Here is a 22,541-nt window from a genome sequence, read left to right on the forward strand (position 1 = left end):
GGCAGGTAGGAGACCATTAATCTTGTCAGTCCCACCCCACCACAACCAGCCCTTTTGCTGGTGAGTGCAGCTGAGCTGGTCCCCCCTGCTTGCTGCCGTAGCAAAGCGAGTCAGATACCACATCACCCCTCACACATCCTTCCCACCTCTAGCCCCATGGTCTGTACTGCTTCTGCCTTGGAAACTATCACTCTAGGGCAAGGGCCGCCTTTTCCTGCCCTGTTCAACAGGACTGTAATCCCCTATTGTCTGTAAGAAGAAAAGAGGGAGGAGGCAGAGGACTGGAGGAGAAGAACCAAAAAACAGCAGTAGGCAGGTACGAAGCAGCAGTTTCTTAGTGGTTAAGGAAGGTTTAGAATCCTAGAAGTGATTCTGCTTTGTCTTAGTTGCCAAAGACCAAGGGTAAAGGGCATGTAAAACAAGCAGGGGCTGCAAGAACCAGCTAGGATGCAAAATGGCATCAAGTGAGACCAAAGCACATACCAGAGCTGCATCTTTTATTTCCAGTTTTTAAATATTTTATCACAGGAAAAAAAAACAATGTCAGATTTGAAACTCAGAGTTAACAGGAAGTAATGAAGCACTGTTGCACTTTTTAATACTAGAGTTAGGTTATGGTTGGACTCAATCCTGAGAGTCTCTTCCAACCAGAACAATTTTATGATTCTGTGCTTGAGACAGGACACCCCGGGAGAACTCCAAGTCATTTGTTCAGAGGCATTCATGGAAAGTTTTGTAACCTGCCTCAATAGCCTTGGCCTGGCAGTACAGGACAGCACGCTGCTGCTGTACCTCCTGCTCCCAGGGAGCAGGGCAGGCCAGGAAACCCTGAGCCATTGTTTGACAGAGGCTGCAAAATATCATTTTCCATGTAAGCCACTTCCCACCGCTCCTGCACAGCAACTAACCCATCACCCACCTTCCCTCCTCACGGGATAGAGGAGCCCTGCAGCAAAAGGTCCTCGGTGCACCCATCTCCAGGTGAGAGAGTCAATGGTGCGATCCTGTGTCCCACTGCATGTTGGGTGAGCTGCCTTGGTGGTGACTGAGCACTGGCCTTGCTCCTGTCCTGCCACAAGGCAGGTGCCATGAAAACATTCCAGGAAGGCGACACAACACAAGGGTTATATTCCCAGCTGTCCCACCCTCACGTCATCCATCGTCTGGAACAGTGAGGGTATGCTGAGCTGCAGGGTGTGCTGGCTTGCTTGGGAGGTCGTGCTGCTCTCCCTTTGCCTTACAGTTTTTGTATCTTCCTATAGAACCACAAGAGCACAACACAGCTCTTGCATTTCTATAGCCCTGTGTGCAGCTGCTTTCCAGGGGATTAATTCCTCTTGGGCCCAGCTCTGCATTGCCCTGTAGCCCCTTCAAACTGCTTTAAAACCTATGAATGGACCCTGCACCTTCCCACCACACATTGCCCTCACACAGGACGTTCCCTGGGCAAGGGCACATCGGGGGGACAGGTTGTGATGGAGGAACTGCTGTGCTGCAGGGTCCGCACTGTTGCACTGTTTTTCCCCATGGGACTCTAACAGGTAAATATGTATTTTCTCAGTTGTTCTAATTTACATCAGAGGCTGGACTTGGAAAAAAGGTGGTGATGGGGGTGGGTGAAGGTGGCCAAGAGCCCCGGCAGCAAAATCAACACCATCCCCTGACCCACCAAGCACATGTCTCTCGCCCTCTCATACATTTACCTCAGCTGAGCGAAATGTTCTCTTTAAAAATAGGACTGTTTTGGAGCTTTTGCTGTGATAAGTTACAACTCTTTCTAAGTTCACTCATGGAAAAAAATACATCTTAAAAAATATAGCTGAAAGGTTTGGCAGTGATCCATCAAAGCCAGAAAATAAAATAAAGAAGAAAAAAGCCCCGCCACTGTAAAAACACACATTCTTCTTGCAGATCCCTTCTTGCAGTTCTAGGCACACTTTGCAAACTTAAATTAAAACCTATAAACCTGAGTGAACAGAAAAGCTGCTACTTACACAGGCCTCTGCTTAACTGAACAAAAATGGGCCAGGAGAAGAAAGTGCCCCATTAATGAAGAAACCTCCCTCTCCCTGCTTACTTTCTTTCCCCAGTCCACCAGAAACAAAAATCTTGTGTTACAGTAGAATCTGCAGCTTTTTAAGTGAAGATCAGAAGGCAGCACAGGTGCCTCCACAGGCCTGCAGTGGAGTTCTCTGGTGGCTGAGTGAGGGCTTGGGGGATGCACTAATCCCAGCCAGGTCACTCATGGGGCTTGCACGGAGACTGACCCCCACACACGACTGCTGCAGTAGGGGAAGGGGCTGTCCCATGCCGCCACCTCCCCAGCACTCTGGTAATGAGTAGCAACCTAAATAAATCAGATTTTTGAGCAGAAGGCTGGTTTTGATGAGGTTCACCCTAAGACAAATAAAGAATAGGCTGTCAAGACATCTGTTAGTGGTTTGCTGCAGTCACACCTGAGGAGGTGTGAGACACCAAGTGAAAAGGGAAAAAATATTTTTAAAAAGAAGGGGAAACTGAACACCCGCATCTTCTTAACTGCAACCCTCAGGGAGATACAGGGATAAAGCACAAGCACATAGAAGAATGCAAGAAAAAAGAAAAAAAACCCTTTTTTTTCTGTTTGTTTCAAGCAATAATAGAACATGTCAGACCTATCTAATATGTCCTGCAAGAAGGCTTGAAAGCCTTGTGGGAAGGGGTAAGCAGTAGGTATCACATATTCTTGACTTTATGAAGCTTGCGGAATACGCTCCCAAGGTACACTTGTAGGCAAGCTAAGGAAACAATCCAAATGAAAACACAGAGGGACAGCACAAAATTGGTAGACAAACTATATGCACAGGTTAATTGGTCATAGTTTATGGTCAAAACTGGTTTCTTCCTTTCTTTCCTTTCCTATGCCCTAGCACACCTACCTCACCTTTCTGTATCCTCTTATTAGAAGCCGGGCACCAGGCAGCTGGCATACGGCTGGCTCAGGGCTGGCTGTCAGGCGGCCCACACTGCAGCCTTCCCTTGGTGGGACAACTCACCTGCCTCCTCTCCTTCATGCAGCTACCACTTTCATGAAACCTGTAGGAGTCTGATGCCCTGGGAGCATCTGCTTCTCTGTCAAAACAGGCTGAAACTGGTCCATGAGTTAAGCATTATCGAGACAGGACTAAGACAAACAGACAGCAGGATCTTTCGCAAACTGGTACAGAAAACTGTTCAACAGACCCGTGCAAATGGTGCTTCAATTAGATAGGAAAAGTCAACAGCCTGAACACACAGTGGAGAAGCAACTTGCTAGACAGCAAATCTGCAGGAGAGGAGCCTGCTGATTGCGAGCCAAGGGCAAACAGTGCCGCGCTGTCACACGCACACAGAAAATCAAACATCCTACTGGGATGTGTAAACGGGACATAACCCATAAGGCTGTGGGGGAAATCTCTGCAGAGAGCCCCACGTGTGGCTCTGAGCACTCACGCTGTGGGAGAGACAGCTGGGGTCAGGGCAGCAAAGGGAAAAGCTGCACAAGGTCCAGAAAACATAACCCGCAGGGAAAAGCTGAGCAAACTGGAGCCAGCCAGTACAGAGGTGGCTGAATGGGAAAAAAAGAGCAGCAGTCTTAAAAATTTTGCAATAAGTGCTTTTTTAATAAAAAAGGGACTGAAGCACCACCCAGTTCCTTAGGATACAGGGCTAGGAGCTTTTCTAATTGTAAGTGGAGGACTCAAACAGATGATCTAAAGCAGCTGTGGTGCCTCCAGCCCTCCCTCTGGTCAAAGGAGGTGTTCATAAACACCTGCCTTGGTTTCCATATGGGTGCTTTTGTCTGAGGACAGTGCTTTGAGTGTCCTTCTGACACCTGACCTTACAGTTTGCTGGGACCACATCCCACTTTGTACGAGTAGCGGTTGAGTATCACTTGAGTTATAGGGACTGGGTTGAAATCTGCTTTCCTCTAATGCATCAGACCATCAGCCTTGAGCTAGCAGAGCTCCTCAGCCTTGAAAAGGTGAGCCTGAGCTGGATCCCAGAGCATAGAGAAGCTGCCCTGCAAGCACAAATATGGCTTTTATCTTACATGGTGCAACCTGGAAGCATCTAATACCAGGTTCCAGCTGTGAAACTTCTTGATCCACAGACAGCCCAAGCATTAGGGGTTGGATGCTGTCTTCTCCTACAACAGTTGCAGCAAAGGTAGGAGCTATGAAGTCTTTGTACACTCATCTCCAAGACAGCTTGGTGTCCACTTCTTCCTTCTGGGATCCAAGACTCCATGCAAGTGTCTTACTTGAGTCAACAGGATTTTGTTTTGTGGATAGCTGTGGTACTGCTATGGACTTTCTTCAGCACCAGCCAGCCTTGCACAGTCCTCAAGTTTCTGCAACAGGTTTTGTGATTAAGACCCATTTCCTTTTGGAGAAGGTGCTCTTTGGGTATAGGCACTCTCTCTCTATCCACCAAGGGATAGTGGTGTCTGAGAGCTTCTCCAGCAAAGGGTAGGCAAGGGCAAAAGCAGTGCCTTAAATGGGAAGCCAATATGCCATTTCCAGATCTGCCACTGATTTTTAGCCTGCACATCACATAGATTTTGTCAAGTTACCTAAAACGAGTAGCAATTTTATACTTTTGTGTCACAGAGCAAAGAGCTGGTTTTCCCCTTATGCCTGTAGAGGACTGTCCTGGTCTCCGCAGTGGGAGGCAAGGACCTCAAATATGCCACAATGAACAGAGTACGAAATGGGTGCGTACCTAACCTTAAAGACAGCCATACCTGTTAGGAAAACCCTGTTTACTTAGTAATTCAAAGCCACTTTGTTCTACTGAAAGTATACATGTAATTCCAAAGATTCATCGCAAGAGCTACTACAAAACAATAAAAAGCCCCTCTGCAAGTGCTCCGTCCTCTGCAGCTGTCCAGTTCCACTCCTTCAGATTACATCTGCCATTACAGGACAGCTAAGTTGTCTTTCCAGCCCCTTGCAGTTCCAGCATCTGGGTGCCTGTGACGTTGCCCTTCTTGCTTTTTCTGAATTTGAAGTACCAGCAGAAGACAGCAAGGGCCAAGAGAAGAATCAGAACCAGCGGTAAGTACAGGATGAAGTTCAGCAGTGGTGGGGATGAGCAGATCCTGGACAAAACAGTTGACTCTGGATGAAAAAAGAAAAAAAAAAGTGAGGCTCCAAGCTACTTTGAGTTTCTCCTACTGTTTCTGTACATAATCTTCTTATCACTTTTCCCTCAGTCTTCAACAGCTACCAGTTTTTAAGAATTCATACAGGCTACCTGAGGAGAAGAGGGAGAGAAACCAGAGAATTTACTTCAACTTCTTGTTTTGGGAGGTCAGATAGGGCCCTAGCTTGTTCAGCTGAAACATCTCACCAGAAACAGCATGGCTCTCCAGCTAACCCATTCCACACTGGGCTCAGTAAGAAAAAGCCACAGACTCTTCACCCCCTGGGTCCCTGCCTGACACCAGTGACAGCAGGGTGAGGTAGATGTCTGTCAGGGGCTGCACCATTGAACAAGGAGGGACAAGAGAAAAGCAAAGGACATCAGATCAAGTAGGTCCCTCTCTTCCTCAGACACATGCCTCTCCTTGCTTCTGCTGCTCCGCTGTCCTGTTTCAGCCACACTGAGCTGCAGGCAGCTGTGAGCCTCATCCCCAGCAGCTCCTGCAAATCAGTGCCCAAGCTGAAGTGGAGGCTGCCTGTACTGCTGGTGAACCCCCTTGGGTACTTCAAAAAATCATGTTTGATCAGTCCCATGCTAGCTGAAAAGCTCTCATTTGCAGTCTCTCCATTTTTGTCCTGGGCTCCTTACAGCCACCTGTTAATTGGACATAAACATCTTTTCACTTGACATGTAGCTTCAGCACCACAGGCTGACCTCAAATGCACCTGTCCTACCATGAAGGGTCATGCCAACACCTTTGGGTCTGTTATATCCACCTCAAAGTGTCCTTCCTCAATTCCTCTCTTTACTCAAGACACATATGCAGACAGTTTACACTCGCTCTGCAGAACCATGCTGAGTGTGTGGGTCTGCTGGTATGAAGCTGTCCATGGAGGACTCACACAGCCTGGTGGGCTAGGTGTGACCCTGGGCATGAACCAGCCTGGGGGCTACTCCTCACTGTGTAACCAGCTTTTACCTCTCTACTTCTGAAGCTCGGTGCACCATCCATACAGATGGAAGCAACATTTGCTTTCCCATAGGAAAACAGGTAGAAGTCTCCACTACATGAATGCCTCTGTGGTACCAGGGAGGTATCCTAAAGGGCAGCATCAGGGATTAGAGATAGTTACTCCTGGTTAGGGGTATACTTGCACATGGCTGTGTCACTGCCCCTCAGAAAACTCCAAAACATTGAAACTCATGAGCCAGAGGGACATTTCAAGACACCTGCATCACTGAGGTAACACACACACAAAAGAAGACAGGGGAAAAAAAAAAAAAAAAAAAAAAGAAAAGATAAAAAGAAAAAACACCCAGCTAATCTTTCGGATTTTGTGAAAACCACTTGGCAAAAACACTTATATAAAAATTGGAGGAGAATTTTCCAGCAGTTACTGAGTAATTTTAGCAATGGTTACCCTACCAGCAATGGGTAACAAGAGACAGAGGGAGCTGATGAAGGAGAAATCTGAGTGCTAGGGGGAGCCATGATGGACAACAGCAGGAACATAACAGCAGAGGGATGAAGCCCTGTCAGTCCCTCCCTCTGCAATTAAATCCAGATTAGCTCTGCTGTAGGCACAGAGATGTGAGTAGGCTCCGTGCCTGCCTGTGCCAGCAGCAGGCACATGGAAGGGCTCTGGGTTCTCCAGGGTCCCCTGAGCTCTTCCACCTCAGACAGCACTGGTAATTGCTGCAGGAGCTATAGCCGCATGTGGGCACCCAGGCTGGCTTTGGGCATGGCACCTCCAGGGCTGAAGGCACAAGCAAAACTACAGGATCCTCTCAGCTGGTGCAACATGATTGATTTCACTGTTCATATTTTTTACTCTGCATGGGTCACCTGAGCCTCTGATTTCCCCAAAGAGGCAACAAGAGAGCACTTTTTTCCTGCCTGTTACCTCCCTAAAAACATTGTGTGTGCTTGACTGAAACCTTAGCTTTTATTTATGTGAAATTCTGCATGCAGAATCCAGCTTAGATAGATCTGCACTCAGCATGCACTCCAACTCACCCCAAGAGGACAGAGGCTGTTTTTAGAGATCTCACTGGAGATGGACTTGCCAGAAAAATCACATCAATAACTTTTCCTCAAAAAAGTTAGCATTCTGGCCCCAATGGCACAGCTGAGAGCAGGGGTTTGTGCCCATGGTACCGCAGAGAGCCTAGAAGCTGCAAAGCACTGCAGACACAAGTACACTCAATGGTACTCTTTGGACCACATACCTCACAGTTGAAGTGCTTGGTATCTCGTCTGACCACCACCTCCAACAATTACAATGCCAAGCATCTAGGTTTCAGTCCTGGCAGATGAACAGGGATCTCATTGCCTTCCCCACCAGGTCCATAGCATAGAATCATAGAATAATAGTTTGGGTTCAAAGGCACCTTCAAAGGTCATCTAGTGCAACCCCCCTGCAGTGATCAGGGACATCTGCAACTAGATCAGGTTGCTCAGAGCCTCATCCAGCCTGGCCTGGAATGTCTCCTGGGATGAGGCATCAACCACTTCTCTGGACAACCTGTGCCAGTGTTTCACCACCCTCATTGTAAAAAATTTCTTCCTCACATCTAGCCTGATTCTCCTCTCCTTTATTTTAAAACCATTATCCCTTGTCCTGTTGTAACAGGCCCTGCTAAAAAGTCTGCCCCATCTTTCTTATAGGCCCCTTTTAAGTCCCTTGAAGGGTTCCCCTCTCTCCCCAGATTCCAAACACAACTCTGGCAATCTCCTCAGCACTGATGCCATCTGCAATCCCTTAGCAAAGGTTCCCAGTCCCACTGCACCCTTGCCACTGCAACCAGCATAACCAGCAGAGAGCTGCCATTATTTCCCCCACAACACCCCAGCACTGCTAAGGGGGCACCAGTGCAGGGCGAGCAGCCCCTCACACCCAGCAGCATTACCTGGCGGGATGGTGGTGAGCTGGGTGTACCCTGAGCGTGCCCGGGCATGCAGAGCCCAGTCCTGTCCCTCACTCTGCTGCTGCCACTGCTGCACCTGGCAGTGATACACGCCAGCATCGCCCTCCTCCACACTGCGCAGCGTCAGGCTGAAGTCTCTGGCGGTGGGCCGGAGGAGGTGCAGCCTCCTCACCAGGACCTCCTGGAAGTACTTGATGGAGCCGTCATGGTGGAGGGTGAGCAGAGGCCTGATGTGGCCACTCTTGTCCTGCCGAAACCAGGTGGCCGAGAGGCGGGCGGCAGGCAGGCGGGCGCCCTGCAGCAGGCAGCGCAGCGTCATCTCCTCGCCCTCCCTTGCCGAGATGCTGCTGTTGGTTTTCTCCAGCTGCAGTTCATGCTCTGGGATGGGATGCAAGCAGTAAGAGACTTTGAGGTGTTGCAATGCCATAGAAATGCTCCTGCCTGTGCCCACAGGCTGATAGAAATCTTGTGGAGCAAAGCGTGGGGGACAGGGATGGCCTTTCGGAAGAGTCTCTGCAGGACACCCACAGACCCTTGTTCCTGTGACTCATTCTCCCTGGGGTGGTTTTTTTCCCCTTATCATCTCTGACTACTGTTCACAACCCTCTGCTGTAATATTTTCCACCCCCCTCCAAATAAGTGATAAGGCATCCTTTGCATCAGAAGCTATTTAAGAAGCTGGAATTCTCTGATCCACTTTACTTAGGGCTGCAACCTGTAAGCCAAGCGAGGCCAAGAAATGGAAGAACTGAGCAAGGGAGACCCACTGTGCACCCCAGCCACGTAGTCCCCAAAGTGGCAGCAGCTGAGCCCTCAGCCTTGTTGTCAGCAGCAATGTGCTGCACAGTAAGGAGAACCAAGTGCCCTGCTCCAGGATGCTCAGGAGTACCAGGAAAGGGCTTCTTTATTCACAGCACTGTACAACTAACCAAGTGCACCATGTGTTGGAGGGAAAAGAAAATGCCATGATTCACTTTGTTAGAAAGCATTAGACGTCATCTGCCCGTGGCAAAAATACCAGCTTGGTTGGCTTGGGAGACTGTGATAAATCCTCCTAAATCCCTTTTTCCTTTTGAGGGGCACTGACACCTCCTGCATCCCTAAATCTCACATCCAAGGCAGGAGCTGCTGCTTCTCCTAAGCCCTGACAGCTTAGGAGAGGCCTGTCAGGGGCCCCATTGTAACTGATCCAACCTTCTCTAGCAGAACATATACAGGAGATAACCACCTGCTCACCTGGGAGCTTGAAGTCCAGCGTGGTCCTTCCCGATGCTCCCTCTCCGAGTTTGTACCAGCTGTCCACCAGCCAGAGCCATTCCTCTACCACACAGTAGTACCTGCCCTGGTCCCCGGGGTTCGCAGAGAGTATTCGCAGCCAGAAAACGTTGCTGGACACCCTCTGGCTCAGGAACCGGGACTTTTGTGCAGGAGAGCTGAACTCAGCTCCGTATTCCAGTATGCTGCTGTAGTTGGCCCTTACGATTTGCAGAGGGGTTGCATCTGCTGGAGAAGGAGGCAGGACGTACCAGGTAATGGTGAACTGAGAATTATTTGGGGCAAACACAATCTTGCACTCAATGGCTGTGTCAGCACCGTCGGCAATCTCCACAGAGCTCTCTTTTGTAGCTACCTGAAGCTTGCTTTCTAAAACAGAGACAAAAAAAAAGAAACACACCGGCTGCAGCTGCCAACACAGGGCTGTTGGCAAGGAGAGGAATAAGGATGGACTGAGAGACCTGCCGAAAGAGAAGGGAGGATGAGGGTGTTCAGGGGGGTGGAGAAAGGAGGGAAAGAGCAAATTCACACACCCTTATCTGAACTGTGGTGTGGAATTACTGGGTACTACTGGGCACGGGAGTAGTGGAAGAGGCGTCTGGGGAACCACAGGGCAGGAATAGGGGGATGTAGGTAGGTACTGTGCTGGAGCTTGCAGGCAAAGCCTCTGTCTGAAGTAAATGTGTCCATCTGCCACTGCTTCTTTCGGCAGGCTCACACGTAAGTGACAAAACCAGCCCATGGCTTTGGAGGCTGTTAACAAGTGTCTTATCTCAGAGAGACTGCAGAGCCTGCTGAGTTTCACTGGCATTCACCATCTCAGGGCAACCACATCTCAGAAACCACATAATACAGTCCTGGAACAGGACCCAGGAATATTACTCAGCCAACCTGCTGAAGTCCAGGAGGTTTTTTCAGGTACCTAGAAGTGAACTCTGCCAAAGGGAAAGAAAAAATACTCCCAGGTATTTCAGTTGGAGACTTTGCTCCTGTTTCAAAGGCCACAGGAGAGGAGAAGGCAGGACTAGGGGAGGTGGTGGACATTGGGGACAGCCTTCCCATGTCAGACACACAGATGTCCCTTCCCCAGCTGCAGCTGCGGTCACACACCGCTCTGCCATATCTCCCAGCGAAAAATAACTGCAGAAAAGATGTACCAAATGCCTCCCTCCAAGGGAGATCCTCCTGGCAGTGCTGCTGTGGTCAGGGGCAGTCAGGTAAAACCCAGGACCTTTCCCCAAAAACAGAGAGGCTGCCAGCACAGGAGACAGCAAACTGCCCAGGGGTACCTCTCACTTGAATAAGGCCTGACCTGACACCTGACACTTCCCCAGAGCAGAAAATGCTCTGGAGAAGAAAAGCTACTAGAGCTCAGAAAGGAGCCACAGGAACCACTGCTGTGAGCACTCGATTTTGATGAGAAAAATTGCTGTTACACTCTCAGAAAAGATCACCTCGAGAGGAAGCAAAGCACTTGCTGCAAAGCCCCTTTCTTTCGGCTCCAAGTCTCCTCTTGTTCCTGTTAAAGATCAATTACTGAAAAGGGCAAAGCGGCTGCCTGCCTTTTCCTTAAGCACAGAAAGACGTGGTGCTGTTTTCACTTTGAATTCCAATTTAATTAACCAAGCCGAGCCTCTTGCTGCTGGTCTTGCCGTGAGCCCTGCCTGCTGATGCCATGCTTTCTGCCCAGCCCAGGAGCAGCGGAGCAGGCAGGAGGGCAAAGCCACTGCAAAAACCCATACAGGAGCACCCCTGCTAGGGCTAGGCAGCATCTGCCTGCCCAGGGCACTAATTATGGAACCCCACCAAAGGTCAGATGCTCAGCTACCTGAAAAGTTGGAAACTGAAAGGATCTGTCCTCCCTCCCCTCCTGTTACCCCTCATGCTTATCCCTCCTGTCTGAAGTTATAAGCCAGATTCATGGGGGCATTTAAACACCTAAACTGCCGACAGACACCGAGTGGTAAATAAAATGCAGAAGCAGAAGTCTAGAACTAGAGTATCTCTGCAGGTTCCCACCATGAGATTTTCTACATGAAGGAACAGGCTGGTGATTTTCATGATTTGCAGCTTCATTTTCAGCAGCTTTGCCTTATCCCCTTGCTGCTAGAGCCGGCTTCCTTCCCAGATTTACTCTCTACCTTCCTAAATATCCTACACCAGCTCATGCTGCCTTTCTTAGGGAGACCATACTAGAGCCAGCAGCCACCTCCCACCATGCCTCCCCCACTCCTAGTTCTCACCATCTTCACAGCACTGCAGTATCCAGTAATGGCTGCAATGCATTTGAGGCCAAATAACTTGCTCCTCCGCTGCTCTTAGATGATCTCCTCTTAGATGATCTTAGATGATCTACATGTGTTCATCTTAATGCCATTTACACTACTAATGTACACTCACAGCCACTGTCTGTTGTCATCCCCATCCTCACTACCACCCTGCAGAACCCATGACCCAGCTGTCTGTCACTCGGGTAGTAAGACAGAGCACCCCAGCACCCAGTTCCGCGGGGGTGAGGAAAGGGCAGCAGTAGAGCAGGAGGGAGTGCACCATGGTAACGAGCCCGAATAGGGAAGGCAATGTTATCAGCTTATGCTACAGCAAACCCAACAGTTAAAAAACATGAAAAATGCATAATTTCGGTTCACTGACTTGCGATGGCAAAAACCTAAGGATTAGGGGAAGGAGTACTTTATGTATGAAAAAAAGAGCAAGAACTCTCCACTGCTGGCAAAACAGACACGGGGAAAAATAAAACCATATTCTCACACCTGCCCCACATGCTCAGAGTTTTTGGTCAGGACAACCCCTCCAGTTCCCCCGGCAGCCCCAGCCGAGAGCAGGGCAAGCTGACACTGTGCTGCTGCCAGGGCTGGCGGGGAGCAGGCACAGGGCGGGCTGGCCAGGGCTGCGGTGCCTTTGCAACATCTCTCTTCCATAAGAGGACGAGGCTCCCTGCACAGCGCTGGCAGGCACGGCAGTGTCACAGACCCTGCCTGCAGAGGTAGCCATAAAAGGGAACCCCAGGCAGGGACTCCGTGTGAGCAGTCCAGCCATGCCCGGGAGGAGATACCTTTACCCATAGCCCCTTGAACCTTGGTGGATCTGTGCTGGCTCCCAGCTCAGCAGAAAGCCCAGGAACTTTTCTCACCTCAAATACACCAGGGGAAGCTCAGGGGGACACATATATCCCAGCACCAGCTTCAGGGGCCAGTCTCTGTCCATCGCCTTTCAGCCCCACACAAGCCCACACCATGGGAGGCACCTCGCACCACCAGCATTCACCTGGGTTCCTTCTGGATGACTATTTCTTCCCAGAAACAAGGCTTAAAATCCTAGTGGTAAGGCTGATCCCTATATGCTTGGCATAATTTGCAAACAAATACATATTGCTACTCCTCAGCAGCAAATTTGCTTCCAACAGTGTTGTCAGGAGCCGTGGGTGCTGAGGAAGAAACAGGACAGGCAGGACCATGTCATGTGGCCCCACAAAGTCCTTTTGGTTTGTAAAAGGGGCCTATAAGAAAGATGGGGCAGACATTTTTAGCAGGGCTTGTTATGACAGGAAAAGGGCCAATGGTTTTAAATTAAAGGAGGAGAGATTCTGGCTAGACATGAGGAAGAAATTTTTTAAAATGAGGGTGATGAAACACTGTCACAGGTTGCCCATAGAGTGGTAGATGCTCCATCCTTGGAGACATTCAAGGCCAGGCTGGACGGGGCTCTGAGCAACCTGATCTAGTTGCAGATGTCCCTGCTCATGGCAGAGGGGTTGGACTAATGAGCTTTGAAGGTCCCTTTCAACACAGACTGTTCTATGATTCTATAATGTGACCCTGCTGGGGACACCCCAGCTGTCAGTGGTCCTGGTTGCCAGAGTCACATTTGATAGATTTAAAGTTGCAGAAGGAGAAATTTCTGCTGAAGCACCTGTGGCGCTGCTTACCTGGCAGCACCACCTTTATGCCCACAGCATTGGATTTGGTGGTGGCTGCTGGTTGCCCCAATGGCTGGCTGTTCCTCCTCCAGACCTCCACCTCGCACTGGTACGTCCCCTCATCAGCAGCTGCAGCATTGAGGATGCGCAGCCTGAAGGAAGAGGCAGCCTTTGTCAGCTGGGATTTCTCCTGGAAGTGTGGCAGTGCTGCTCTCCAGGCCACCGTACCACTGGGAAAGACCTGGACTAGCTCCTGGTAGTGACTGGTGGGTGGGCTGGGCTGGAAGAGCCACCTCACAGACACCGGGACCTCCCCAAAGGTGTAGTTGGCACCTGCTTGGCAGACAAGTTCAACACTCTGCCCGTATCTGACACTGGCAATTCGGCTTTTCAGCGTGGCATGCAGACTGAGACCTGCATAGAAGGAGAGAGCCCTTGGCACCGGGACAGAAACCCTGCCCTTTGTCACCTTGCCACCACCCTTCCCATGCAGCACTGTCCCTGCTGCCACACCACCGCAGCCCCACGGCAGCCACAGTCCTGCTGCTCCTCTGCCAGTGCTGCTCTCCTCCAAATTGCACCATGTTATCTTCCAACCCCAAATGGTCTCTGGGCCTCTCCTACTTCACTCCCCACCCTCCCTCCCACCAAGGAAACCCTGAGTACCCCCTGCTCTTCCAGGCTCCCCAGTCCCACTCTGTAGCATGGCACCAGGGATGCACTGCTGATGCTGCTGTCCCGTTTGCTGCTTCTTTCCACCCTCCACAAATTCCTGACAACTCCTGTGGCCCCACCGGTGCTCTCTGGCACTCAGCCAAGCAATAAAAAAGTAAAAACACTTTAAATCACAGCTAGAAGCTGTCTCGCCATAAAGGCACCCATTCCAGCAATCAAAAGCAGCAACGGCGTGGGCATTGCACACTGGGGAGGTGAGTAGCTCTGTACTCAGACAGGAGGGCAGGAGAAGCGATCAGATGCCAGCACCAGGGCTGTATCTCTGACAACAGCCATCATACAACTCAGCAAGTGCCTTCGTTGAGCTTAATTACTGTAAGTAATTATGCTGCTAGAACAGATATTTTGTATTTCAAGTTAAGGAGACAGTCAGAAAGACCTGCTGAGCCAGCCACTGCCTTTCAGGTCTCTAGGCATTTTAGCTGTTGCATCCCACTTTTCTCTCCCAAAACATCTCATGGAATACTCAAACACCCTGCTAGGAATGAGGAAACTGAAGCACTCCAGGGCCAAGAGATCAGCTCCAGGTTCCCCTGCAGCAGCAGCAGCGTTGCTCAGGGCACAGCAGACCTCTGTCCTACCCACATACATCCACCCGTTTCTCCAGCCTTGCCTCCAGCATGTCCAGCTTGAAAGCCCAGAAATAGGAGTGGCTCAACTCACCCATAGAGATGACTGTCACTGTTGTCTCCCCCTCCTCTGTCCAGCTCTGGCCTCGGGACCACTCCGTCGCTTTGCACCCGTACCGCCCACCGTCCCCCTCGTCCAACGTGTTGGGGATCACCAGGGTGAACATGCCGGAGCTCGCTTTCTCCAGTCGGAGGCTCCCCCGAGTCCTGCTGTCCTGGTAGGCACTGCCCAGGCTCAGGGTGCCGTCCTGCTCCATGGTGGCCACCAGCACCCGGGGACCTGGGTGCTGCGGTGGCAGGTGCCACCACCGCACAGACACAGGGCTGGTTGCTCCTTGCACCTCACAAAGGAGGATCAGGGCATCTCCTGCCACGACCTGCGGCGTGCTGGTGGACACAGACAGGTGCATGTGTCTCTCTGCAAACAACAGTTACTGCATGGGAGGGGACCTTGTTGTGCTCCTCAGAGAAAGCCAGAGATAATGTGGCATTAAATTGAGACACTAGATAAATCTTGATATTGGAAAAGGAAAGGAAGTATCTGAAATTTTCAACTAGCCTTTTCTTATAACTTTGGAGAGGGACTTACGTGTCCGGATTTTTACTGTCTTTCCTGGGACATGGATACATAAAGAAATACTTAAGAAATGAAGTCCCAACAGGCAGTTCCTGCTACATCAGAATAGTCATCGTCTAGCTGTGACAAGGAAGCAAAGAATCTCTGACACGTCTGTCTTAGAGTGGCCTCTCACAAGTCATCCCTCTAAAATAGGGAGACAACTCTGATGGAAATGGCAATGATTCCCCACAGTCCAGAAGCACCTGTTCTGATGGGTCATCCTGTGGTCCTCGGGAGTAGCAAGAAAAATTGCTCACAACTTTCTGTACCAAAGACACAGGAAGACCCAACCTCCCCAGAACTCTACCTACTTGCCCCAAAACATATAGCCAAGAGACTGAGCTAAAGTTTTATGCTTTGTTGACAGCTGCTGCATCTCTCATGTTAATGTTTTCCAGAGTAAGCATTGTTCCCTTTATTATCTACCAAAATCTATGGCATGTTTGCACTCTTGCTGCAAACAGCAGGTGTCCTGCCCCTGCCAAGATGATCCCAGTCAGGGATCGCTACAGGCTCTACCCAGAAGAGCAGCCATCAGGATTTACTAACCTATGGGCTTCACGTTGACTTGGATGCCTGAAGAAAGATTGGTTTGGGTGCTGTGAAAGTCTCCAGTAGTCTTCACCTCCGAAACAGAGCAGCGGTATGTACCATTGTCCTTCAGCCCCACGTCATAGACAGCGAGGACATAAATTGTGTTGTTTTGCTTGAATGCTTGGAGCTGACCCAGCTTGGCTCTCTCTTCATATTCTTTCTCCCAAATCAGTACCCCATAGGGGTCAACCCTGGCCACTTCCACACCATTGAGGAGCCAAAGCACCTGGAAGTGCCTGCTGCTGCTCTTCTGGGCTCCCACCATGCAATGTAGCTGCAAGGTATCACCTTCAGAAAGGGAGCTTTTGGCAGCAGTGATGTCCACGGAGAGGTCTTTGCCTGTGGGCAATGAAAAGCAAAGAAGGTCATGGGTGCCCCATGCTTCCCTCCCGCCTGGCAGCACTGATGGCTGTGCAGAGGGAAACAGGAGAGAATTGTCTATTGAAACATTTTCTTCCATTCAAAGTGGTGGTTTTAACTCTGCTGTCTGTGATGGGAGAAGGTGTGTGGAGGGCTGGCATTCACATTGCTTGCCTGAATCTGATGCTGCTGTCCTGCATGCTGCATTTCTCGCTAGCTGAGGCAGGATGTGGGCAAGAGACATTCTTCAAGTTGGAGAGGTTTTGGGCTAGTTCCTACAGAAGACAGAGATCTAAAGACTTGTCACAGCACTGGGAGGTCAAAAGGAAGCAAGAGGAGGTGGAGGTCATCTCCTAGTCCCTGTCCTGCCTCCTATACTGACTATCAGCAGGTGCTGAGCAAAGATGGCAGTGACAGGGGGAGCACAAAGTCATCTTACCCCTGGCAGACTCTCTTGGGCTGTCAGCCACACCTGAGGTAAGGACGCTGCCTCTGGGTCCTATGATATGATTCATCATCTTCGTGGTGCAGGCAGAGATCCACAGGGTGCCCCGAAACCCTGCACCATGACCCCACACAGCAGTGTTATGGCCAAAAAACAGGAGGTAGTGCTGAGCCCCGAGTCCCTGGGCAGGCAGCCTGGCTCACAGCACTCCATCTCCTTGGATCACTGTGGTGTCCAGAGTCTCTAACAACAAGGGCAAGGCTACGTGCTGTAGTTTGGAGGTAAAATAGAGCAGCTCCCAGACTGCCACTGGAAGGGCTCAAATAATTTATTGAAAGCAGAGTGTCCTGTGAATTTAAACACCGGTTCATAAACAGTTTGTGAACATGAATCCCAGCTACTGCAGATATATTTGGCATTCACAAATATTTGCTGGAGAGTTTATAGAAACCACTGTAGCAATGGGCCACGGTCAGAGTGGTTGCTGGCTCCTGGTGTGACGGGGTGCTCAGCCCTTGCTCTCCCATAGAGTGCTGGAGGGACACCCCAGCCCCACAGATGTGATGGAGGGCTTGTATGCCCATGGCTTCCTCCTGGCAACACCAGCAGCTCTAATACAACCACCATATTGTCTTCTTACCACCGTCACATCTCTTCTACCCTTAAGAGCTACCACAGGGCAAATATTAAACTCTGACAAGGTTTCTCTGTCTCTAAACAATCCTGTGGCACTGGTACCCAAAGTCACATGCTACCAGTCATGATGAACCCTCTTAAACAAGCAGATGAAGGAAGGTGCACCAACTGCCTTTGCTCGCCAGGCATCAGTAATGGAAAGCCATTGCTGCAAACAGTACGTGACAAGTGGAACAAAGCTTTGCCTGTCAGCCAGGCTTCAGGAACAAGGCTCTGACAGTAGGAGACCACACTTCCTTCCCTCCCCCCTATACCTTGCTCCCCCAAACCACACGTAGCGTGCTTGGTCCTTACCCATCCATTTCTTTGGTTTCCTGCTCTGACTCACCCCCGTCCCATGAGACAGCAGTTCCCTTCACCAACCCAGCTCTGCAGCCTCCTCCATCCACCCCAAGGCACGGGGACAGGGTACACCACCTCCCCAGGCAGGTTTGGAGTGAGAGGCTTGCTCCCGCCTTACTGCATACTGCTGAGTATGTTAAAGGGCACCAGCTAGACCCAGTCTTCTCTCGGCTGCTTTGAGGTAAAACTGGTGGAAAGAGATTTTTTCCCTTCCTCTAGACACAGCTAACCACATGCAGCTGGGGGAAAGAGTAGGGCGAGGGACCACAACCAGCAAAGGGCTTGTGGCAGGAGGGATGGCAGGCAGGGTGCTCAGAGGAGCAGCAGCAAACACACAGTGCTGTAACCATCCCAGGGGAGTGCGGGGAGAGAGGTTTTCCCACTGGCCCTGGGCAAGGGGATGCAGAGCTTGCAGACAGCAGGAGTCATGGGAAGCTGAGTAGAGGAAACAAGAGGTACCTGGCAGAGATAGGGTGGAGTGGGGGAGGATGGGCAGCACTGGCAAGGGACTAGTTTTCAAACTTAGCTATTTTAATCTGTCTCATACATGATAGCAGGTCTAAGTCTCCTCTTTCTAAATACCCAATATTACGTTTTCCTAGAGCACAAGCCAGCAGCTTGGTGCACCCACTTCAAAGCCCGGTCTGACCCACAGCCCCATTACTGCAACAGAAGAATAACTAGAAGGAGACAGAGGGATGGTCTAATAAACAGCAACACCAGTTGCTCTGGAAATCAGTAGACTGGTAACAGCACAAACAGACAAGCCACCTCCAGCAGACACTAGAGCCATGCAGCACACGCAGCACATCCCCGTGTCCCTTGGTGCCTGTGGCCGAGGCACCAGGATGAGCAGCTGACTGTTGTGTACTTCAGTTTTTGAAGCCACAAAAGCCTGAGGCACTCTAACAACGTGGTTTTCCGCACACTGGAGCTTAACACTGCCAAGGACCCAGGCTGCTATGGGCACACACTGCTCTCCCTGCTAACACCTCACGTGGGCCCAAAAGTTGGCATAATTGCTGTTGGCATCGGAGTGTCAGCTGCATGAAAATTCAAAGTGAGAAGCACCAACAGCTCCTGAACTAGAGGCTGTCATGGCCCCAAGCACAGCCCACCCCACTCAGTGCCCAGTGGAGACACCAGTGTGGCCCTGGGCTGCAGAAGAGGGAGGCAAAGGCCACTGAAGGCTGCTGTTATGGAGCCTTGAATGCACGAAGGAGTGGAGCCAACATGGGAGTTCATAAGGGCCTTACCCTGGCTTGTGACCACCAGCGATGTCGTCTTTGTTTGCTTGCGGGAGATATCCTTCCACATCTCATCGGGATCCTCAATCCACTCGGCTGCCTCGCAGTACAGCTGCCCCTGGTCAGACAGCTTCACCCCCCCGATGGTGAGCTTGTACGTCGTATTCCCAACCTTGCTGAGACGCACATCCCCCGCCAGAAACCTCTGTGTGTAAGAGGGCCCTGGCCTCAAGATGAAGTCCTTAGAGAGGGTGAGGACCTCCTCAGCTTGACTTGCTTCTGCTCCCTGAAGACGGTACCAGCCAACGGAGAGATGAGTGTGCTGGGTGGTGGACTTTGACACCTCACAGGTGAGCTCCACTGCTTCCCCTTCATCACGGGTGAGGACCTGGGGGGCCATGGAAGCTGAGAGGGTGTCTGTGATCACTGAGCATGGGGGAGAAACACAGAGAGCAGCAGGTCACAGGAAAAACAATTTCTTGGTCTCAGTGGGCAACCTGCTTGTCACCACAAAACTGAAGCCAGGCCTTGAGGGACCTGACAGTGTAGGAGAAATATCTTTTGTAGCTGATTGACAAGGCTTCAGACTACACAAAGGTGTGAAGTGGTTAAAACCTCAGCAGAGAAGGCGGCACAGCAAATCTCTCTGCAGTACCCTCTTCAGACTAACTATGGGCAGGATTAATTTGGCTGTCCCGAGGAGATTAATGAGCAGCTTGGCACACTACCACGATAAAGGAGGAAACAGGGGTGAATACCAGATGGAAGCACTATACCACTGTGTAGACTTGGTGGGCTCTTTGCCTCTCCACTCCATTGCATTCCATCTCCCAGTGCTCTCCAGGAACTGCTCCCTCCTTCTTTCTGTGGGTATCCCACTTGGATTAAGTCCCATACCCTGACCTGGGAGGACACCAATAGCTAATGCACAGAGACTGAAAACTCCTGTCCTCCTAAGCATTTGTCTGTGAAATGCTGTGACTGTGACAGGAACTGAAGTTAAAGTCAGGCCATGGGACAGCAGAGGCTTCCTCTCCCTTTCCTTACCCTGACTGGGAGACAACAGCCAAAGCAAGCTGTTGAGGGACATTTGGGCATCCCAACCTTGGCCACCCAGGGGTAGGACAGCAGTCTCACAGTGGGGAGAGAAAAAGAAAAATTGGTGCCCACCAGTCCTGCTAATGTCCCCTTTCCCCAGCTGCCCCTCTGTCAAGGGAGCAGAAGATGAGCAGTTCTCCCCAACACCAAGAGGGGGACACTGGAAGCTTGCCTGCCCCCCTGCCTGGCAGGGAGTGAGGCACTCTTTGAGGACTCACCTGAGAGGTTTGTCTTAGCGCTGTAACTCCCAAAGTACCTCTGGTCGGTGTTGGGCGTGTGGCACTCGTACTCCCCGGCGTCCTGGTCCTGCAGCTCGGTGATGTGCAACAGGACAGCGTCCCCCTGCACCCGCTCCACGTAGATCCCCCGGCTGCGCACACGTTGGGTGTAGATGGCGTAGGGGAAGGATGGGTCGACGGTGCTGACGATCTGCACCTCCCGCTCAGGGGCCGAGGGCGAGTAGATGGACCACTGGAAGTTCTGCTCCGCTGGGCCCTGGTAGCCACTCACCTTGCACCACAGTGTGATGTGGGACCCCTTCACACGGTAGAGAGGTCCCTTCTGAACAGTCACCACCCGTTGGCCAGTGCTCAAACCTGCCAGCAAACAGTCAGCACAGGCGGTGTTTGCAGGGGTACATGCTACCCGGAGGCTGCACACCCAAACCAGCAGTGGGTCTGGATGTGCACAGGACCACAATGTAGTACTGAAAAGATTTTCTGTGCAGTCTAATTCTTTGAAGCACCAAGTCCAAGGCACTTCACAGCCCTTGTGATTTTAAGAACAAGCCAGCCCTGTAACAGCAGACCTCCAAACTTTCTTGTCTCCTAGCACACTGGGTCACACGACAGATACCAGAGCCTCATGGCCAGAGGGCTGTCAAGCCTGTTCATGGCTGGAGAGCATCTCTCAGCCAGCTGTTCAGAGGGGGCAGAAACCAGGCTGAGATCACTGAAGGAAGCTTGTAGTGTGTTAAAATTAAGAGAACCAACCACTCAAGCTCTGTACAAGCTGGGGAAGAAAGGGAGCATGTCCAAGAGCTGACCACTGCCAGATGAGAAGTAATGCAGAAGCCAAGGGACATGGGACAGCAGAGGGAAACAGCAGGATGGGTGCTGGTGTTCCATGGACAGAAACTGGGGAGGGTGTGGGAGAGGTTGCCAGCAAGAGCTCCTCCAAAGGCAAGGGGCACTGGGAGGCCTCCATTTCTGCCTGCAGAAGGTTTGGGGAGGTGATGGCCACCCACACATCTTTCCCTCCCCCAGAGATCCCACTGGTGACCCCACTGGAGACCCCACTCAGTCTATCCTGGTGCCCAGTACATACATGAAGCAAAATGCCCACAGGACATGGGCATCACGTGAAAAAAAGACCATGGAGACCGGGCCAGGGCAGAGAGCACAGCCTAAGAGACCCTCAGAAAACCCCTCCCAAGGGAAGCGGAGGGTGAGGTAACCCCCTCTGCACCTCCAACAGCCACACAACAGTGTCATGCATATCAGCACTGCTGGCCACAGCAGGGCTGTCCCGGTGCAGCCCCAGCAAGGTGCCCTGCCGAGCCATCCACCCACAAACATCCCGTCTGCCCCAAGGGGTTGCTTCACTTCCCCCTCATCTGCCCCAAGAAAGCCCCTTCCATGGTACAGGGCACTCACCCGGGAGGAGAAGGAGGAGGAGGAAGGCAGCTGCCAGGCACCACACCAGCCCCATGGGAAAGGTCTCCACGTGGGTCCTCTCCCCAAGGGGTGGTGGAAGGCTCTTGTGGGTGATGGTGACAGTCACCCTGCTATTTTGAAAGTGGCTGGGAGGAAGCTGTCTAGCAGTGGTGGTTTCCTCTGCTTAGAAATGGTGGGGAAGGGTTGGGGAACGGGATGCAACAGCAAAGTAACACCCCTCTGGGAGGTGACAGCCAGCACCCCAGCCCCATGTCGCCTGGGCAAGGGTGATGCCCAAGGTCCCTCCTGCTGCTGTGTGCTTGCCAGGTGCCTGGCACTACCAGCTGCTGCTTTGCTGTCCCACAGCAGCTCACAGGGTAACCCTCTGCCTGGAGACTCCTGCTTTGTTGTGTGGAGTAGCTTGCTTGCTGCTAACAGAGGGGGCAAGGGGTCAGACCTTGAGGAGTGATGGGAGCAGATTTCTAGGGCTGAAGCTCCCCTCAACTATTTATTTTCTGTAGCTGCAGACAGCAGCATGATGTCTCAGGTACAGGCTGGGTTGGCACAGGGCTCCCCAAGCATCGCTGACCAAGCTCTGCCCTGGGGTGCAGTAGGGCACCCCAAGTGAGGCGTCTCTCCCACAGCACTCCCACCAGCCACACAGCCAGGAGACCCTCCCTCATAACAGCCAGCCCAGGTGGCTCATCGGCTCTTGGAGGATCACCACACAGCCAGAAATGGGCCAGGAACACTCTCCTGTGAGCACATCCCATGGGCAGGCACCTGGCTGCGGGGCATCCCAGACCAGCACGGCT

General features: G+C 51.4%; 1 protein-coding gene across 2 annotated transcripts; it reads right to left on the bottom strand.

Moving 5' to 3' along the window:
• Window positions 1-462: 462 nt before the first annotated feature.
• Window positions 463-22,345, bottom strand: CD101 (CD101 molecule). 2 transcript variants are annotated; one of them, XM_065065292.1, is made up of 10 exons: window positions 21,727-22,345; window positions 20,290-20,667; window positions 18,983-19,399; window positions 15,839-16,222; window positions 14,705-15,088; window positions 13,316-13,720; window positions 9,331-9,738; window positions 8,077-8,472; window positions 7,396-7,472; window positions 5,004-5,141 (listed from the first exon to the last, which is right to left on the bottom strand). In XM_065065292.1, exons 1-9 carry the CDS (start codon window positions 21,779-21,781, stop codon window positions 7,444-7,446), a joined length of 2,856 nt encoding a protein of 951 aa, XP_064921364.1. In that variant the 5' UTR covers window positions 21,782-22,345; the 3' UTR covers window positions 5,004-5,141; window positions 7,396-7,443. The 2 variants fall into 2 exon arrangements, with proteins under 2 accessions (XP_021155326.1, XP_064921364.1); XM_021299651.2 differs by lacking the exon at window positions 7,396-7,472 and having other exon boundaries at window positions 463-5,141; window positions 21,727-22,342.
• Between the last annotated feature and the right edge of the window lie 196 nt (window positions 22,346-22,541).

This window comes from Columba livia, chromosome 1 (assembly GCF_036013475.1).
Source record: "Columba livia isolate bColLiv1 breed racing homer chromosome 1, bColLiv1.pat.W.v2, whole genome shotgun sequence".
Classification (NCBI taxonomy): Eukaryota; Metazoa; Chordata; class Aves; order Columbiformes; family Columbidae; genus Columba; species Columba livia.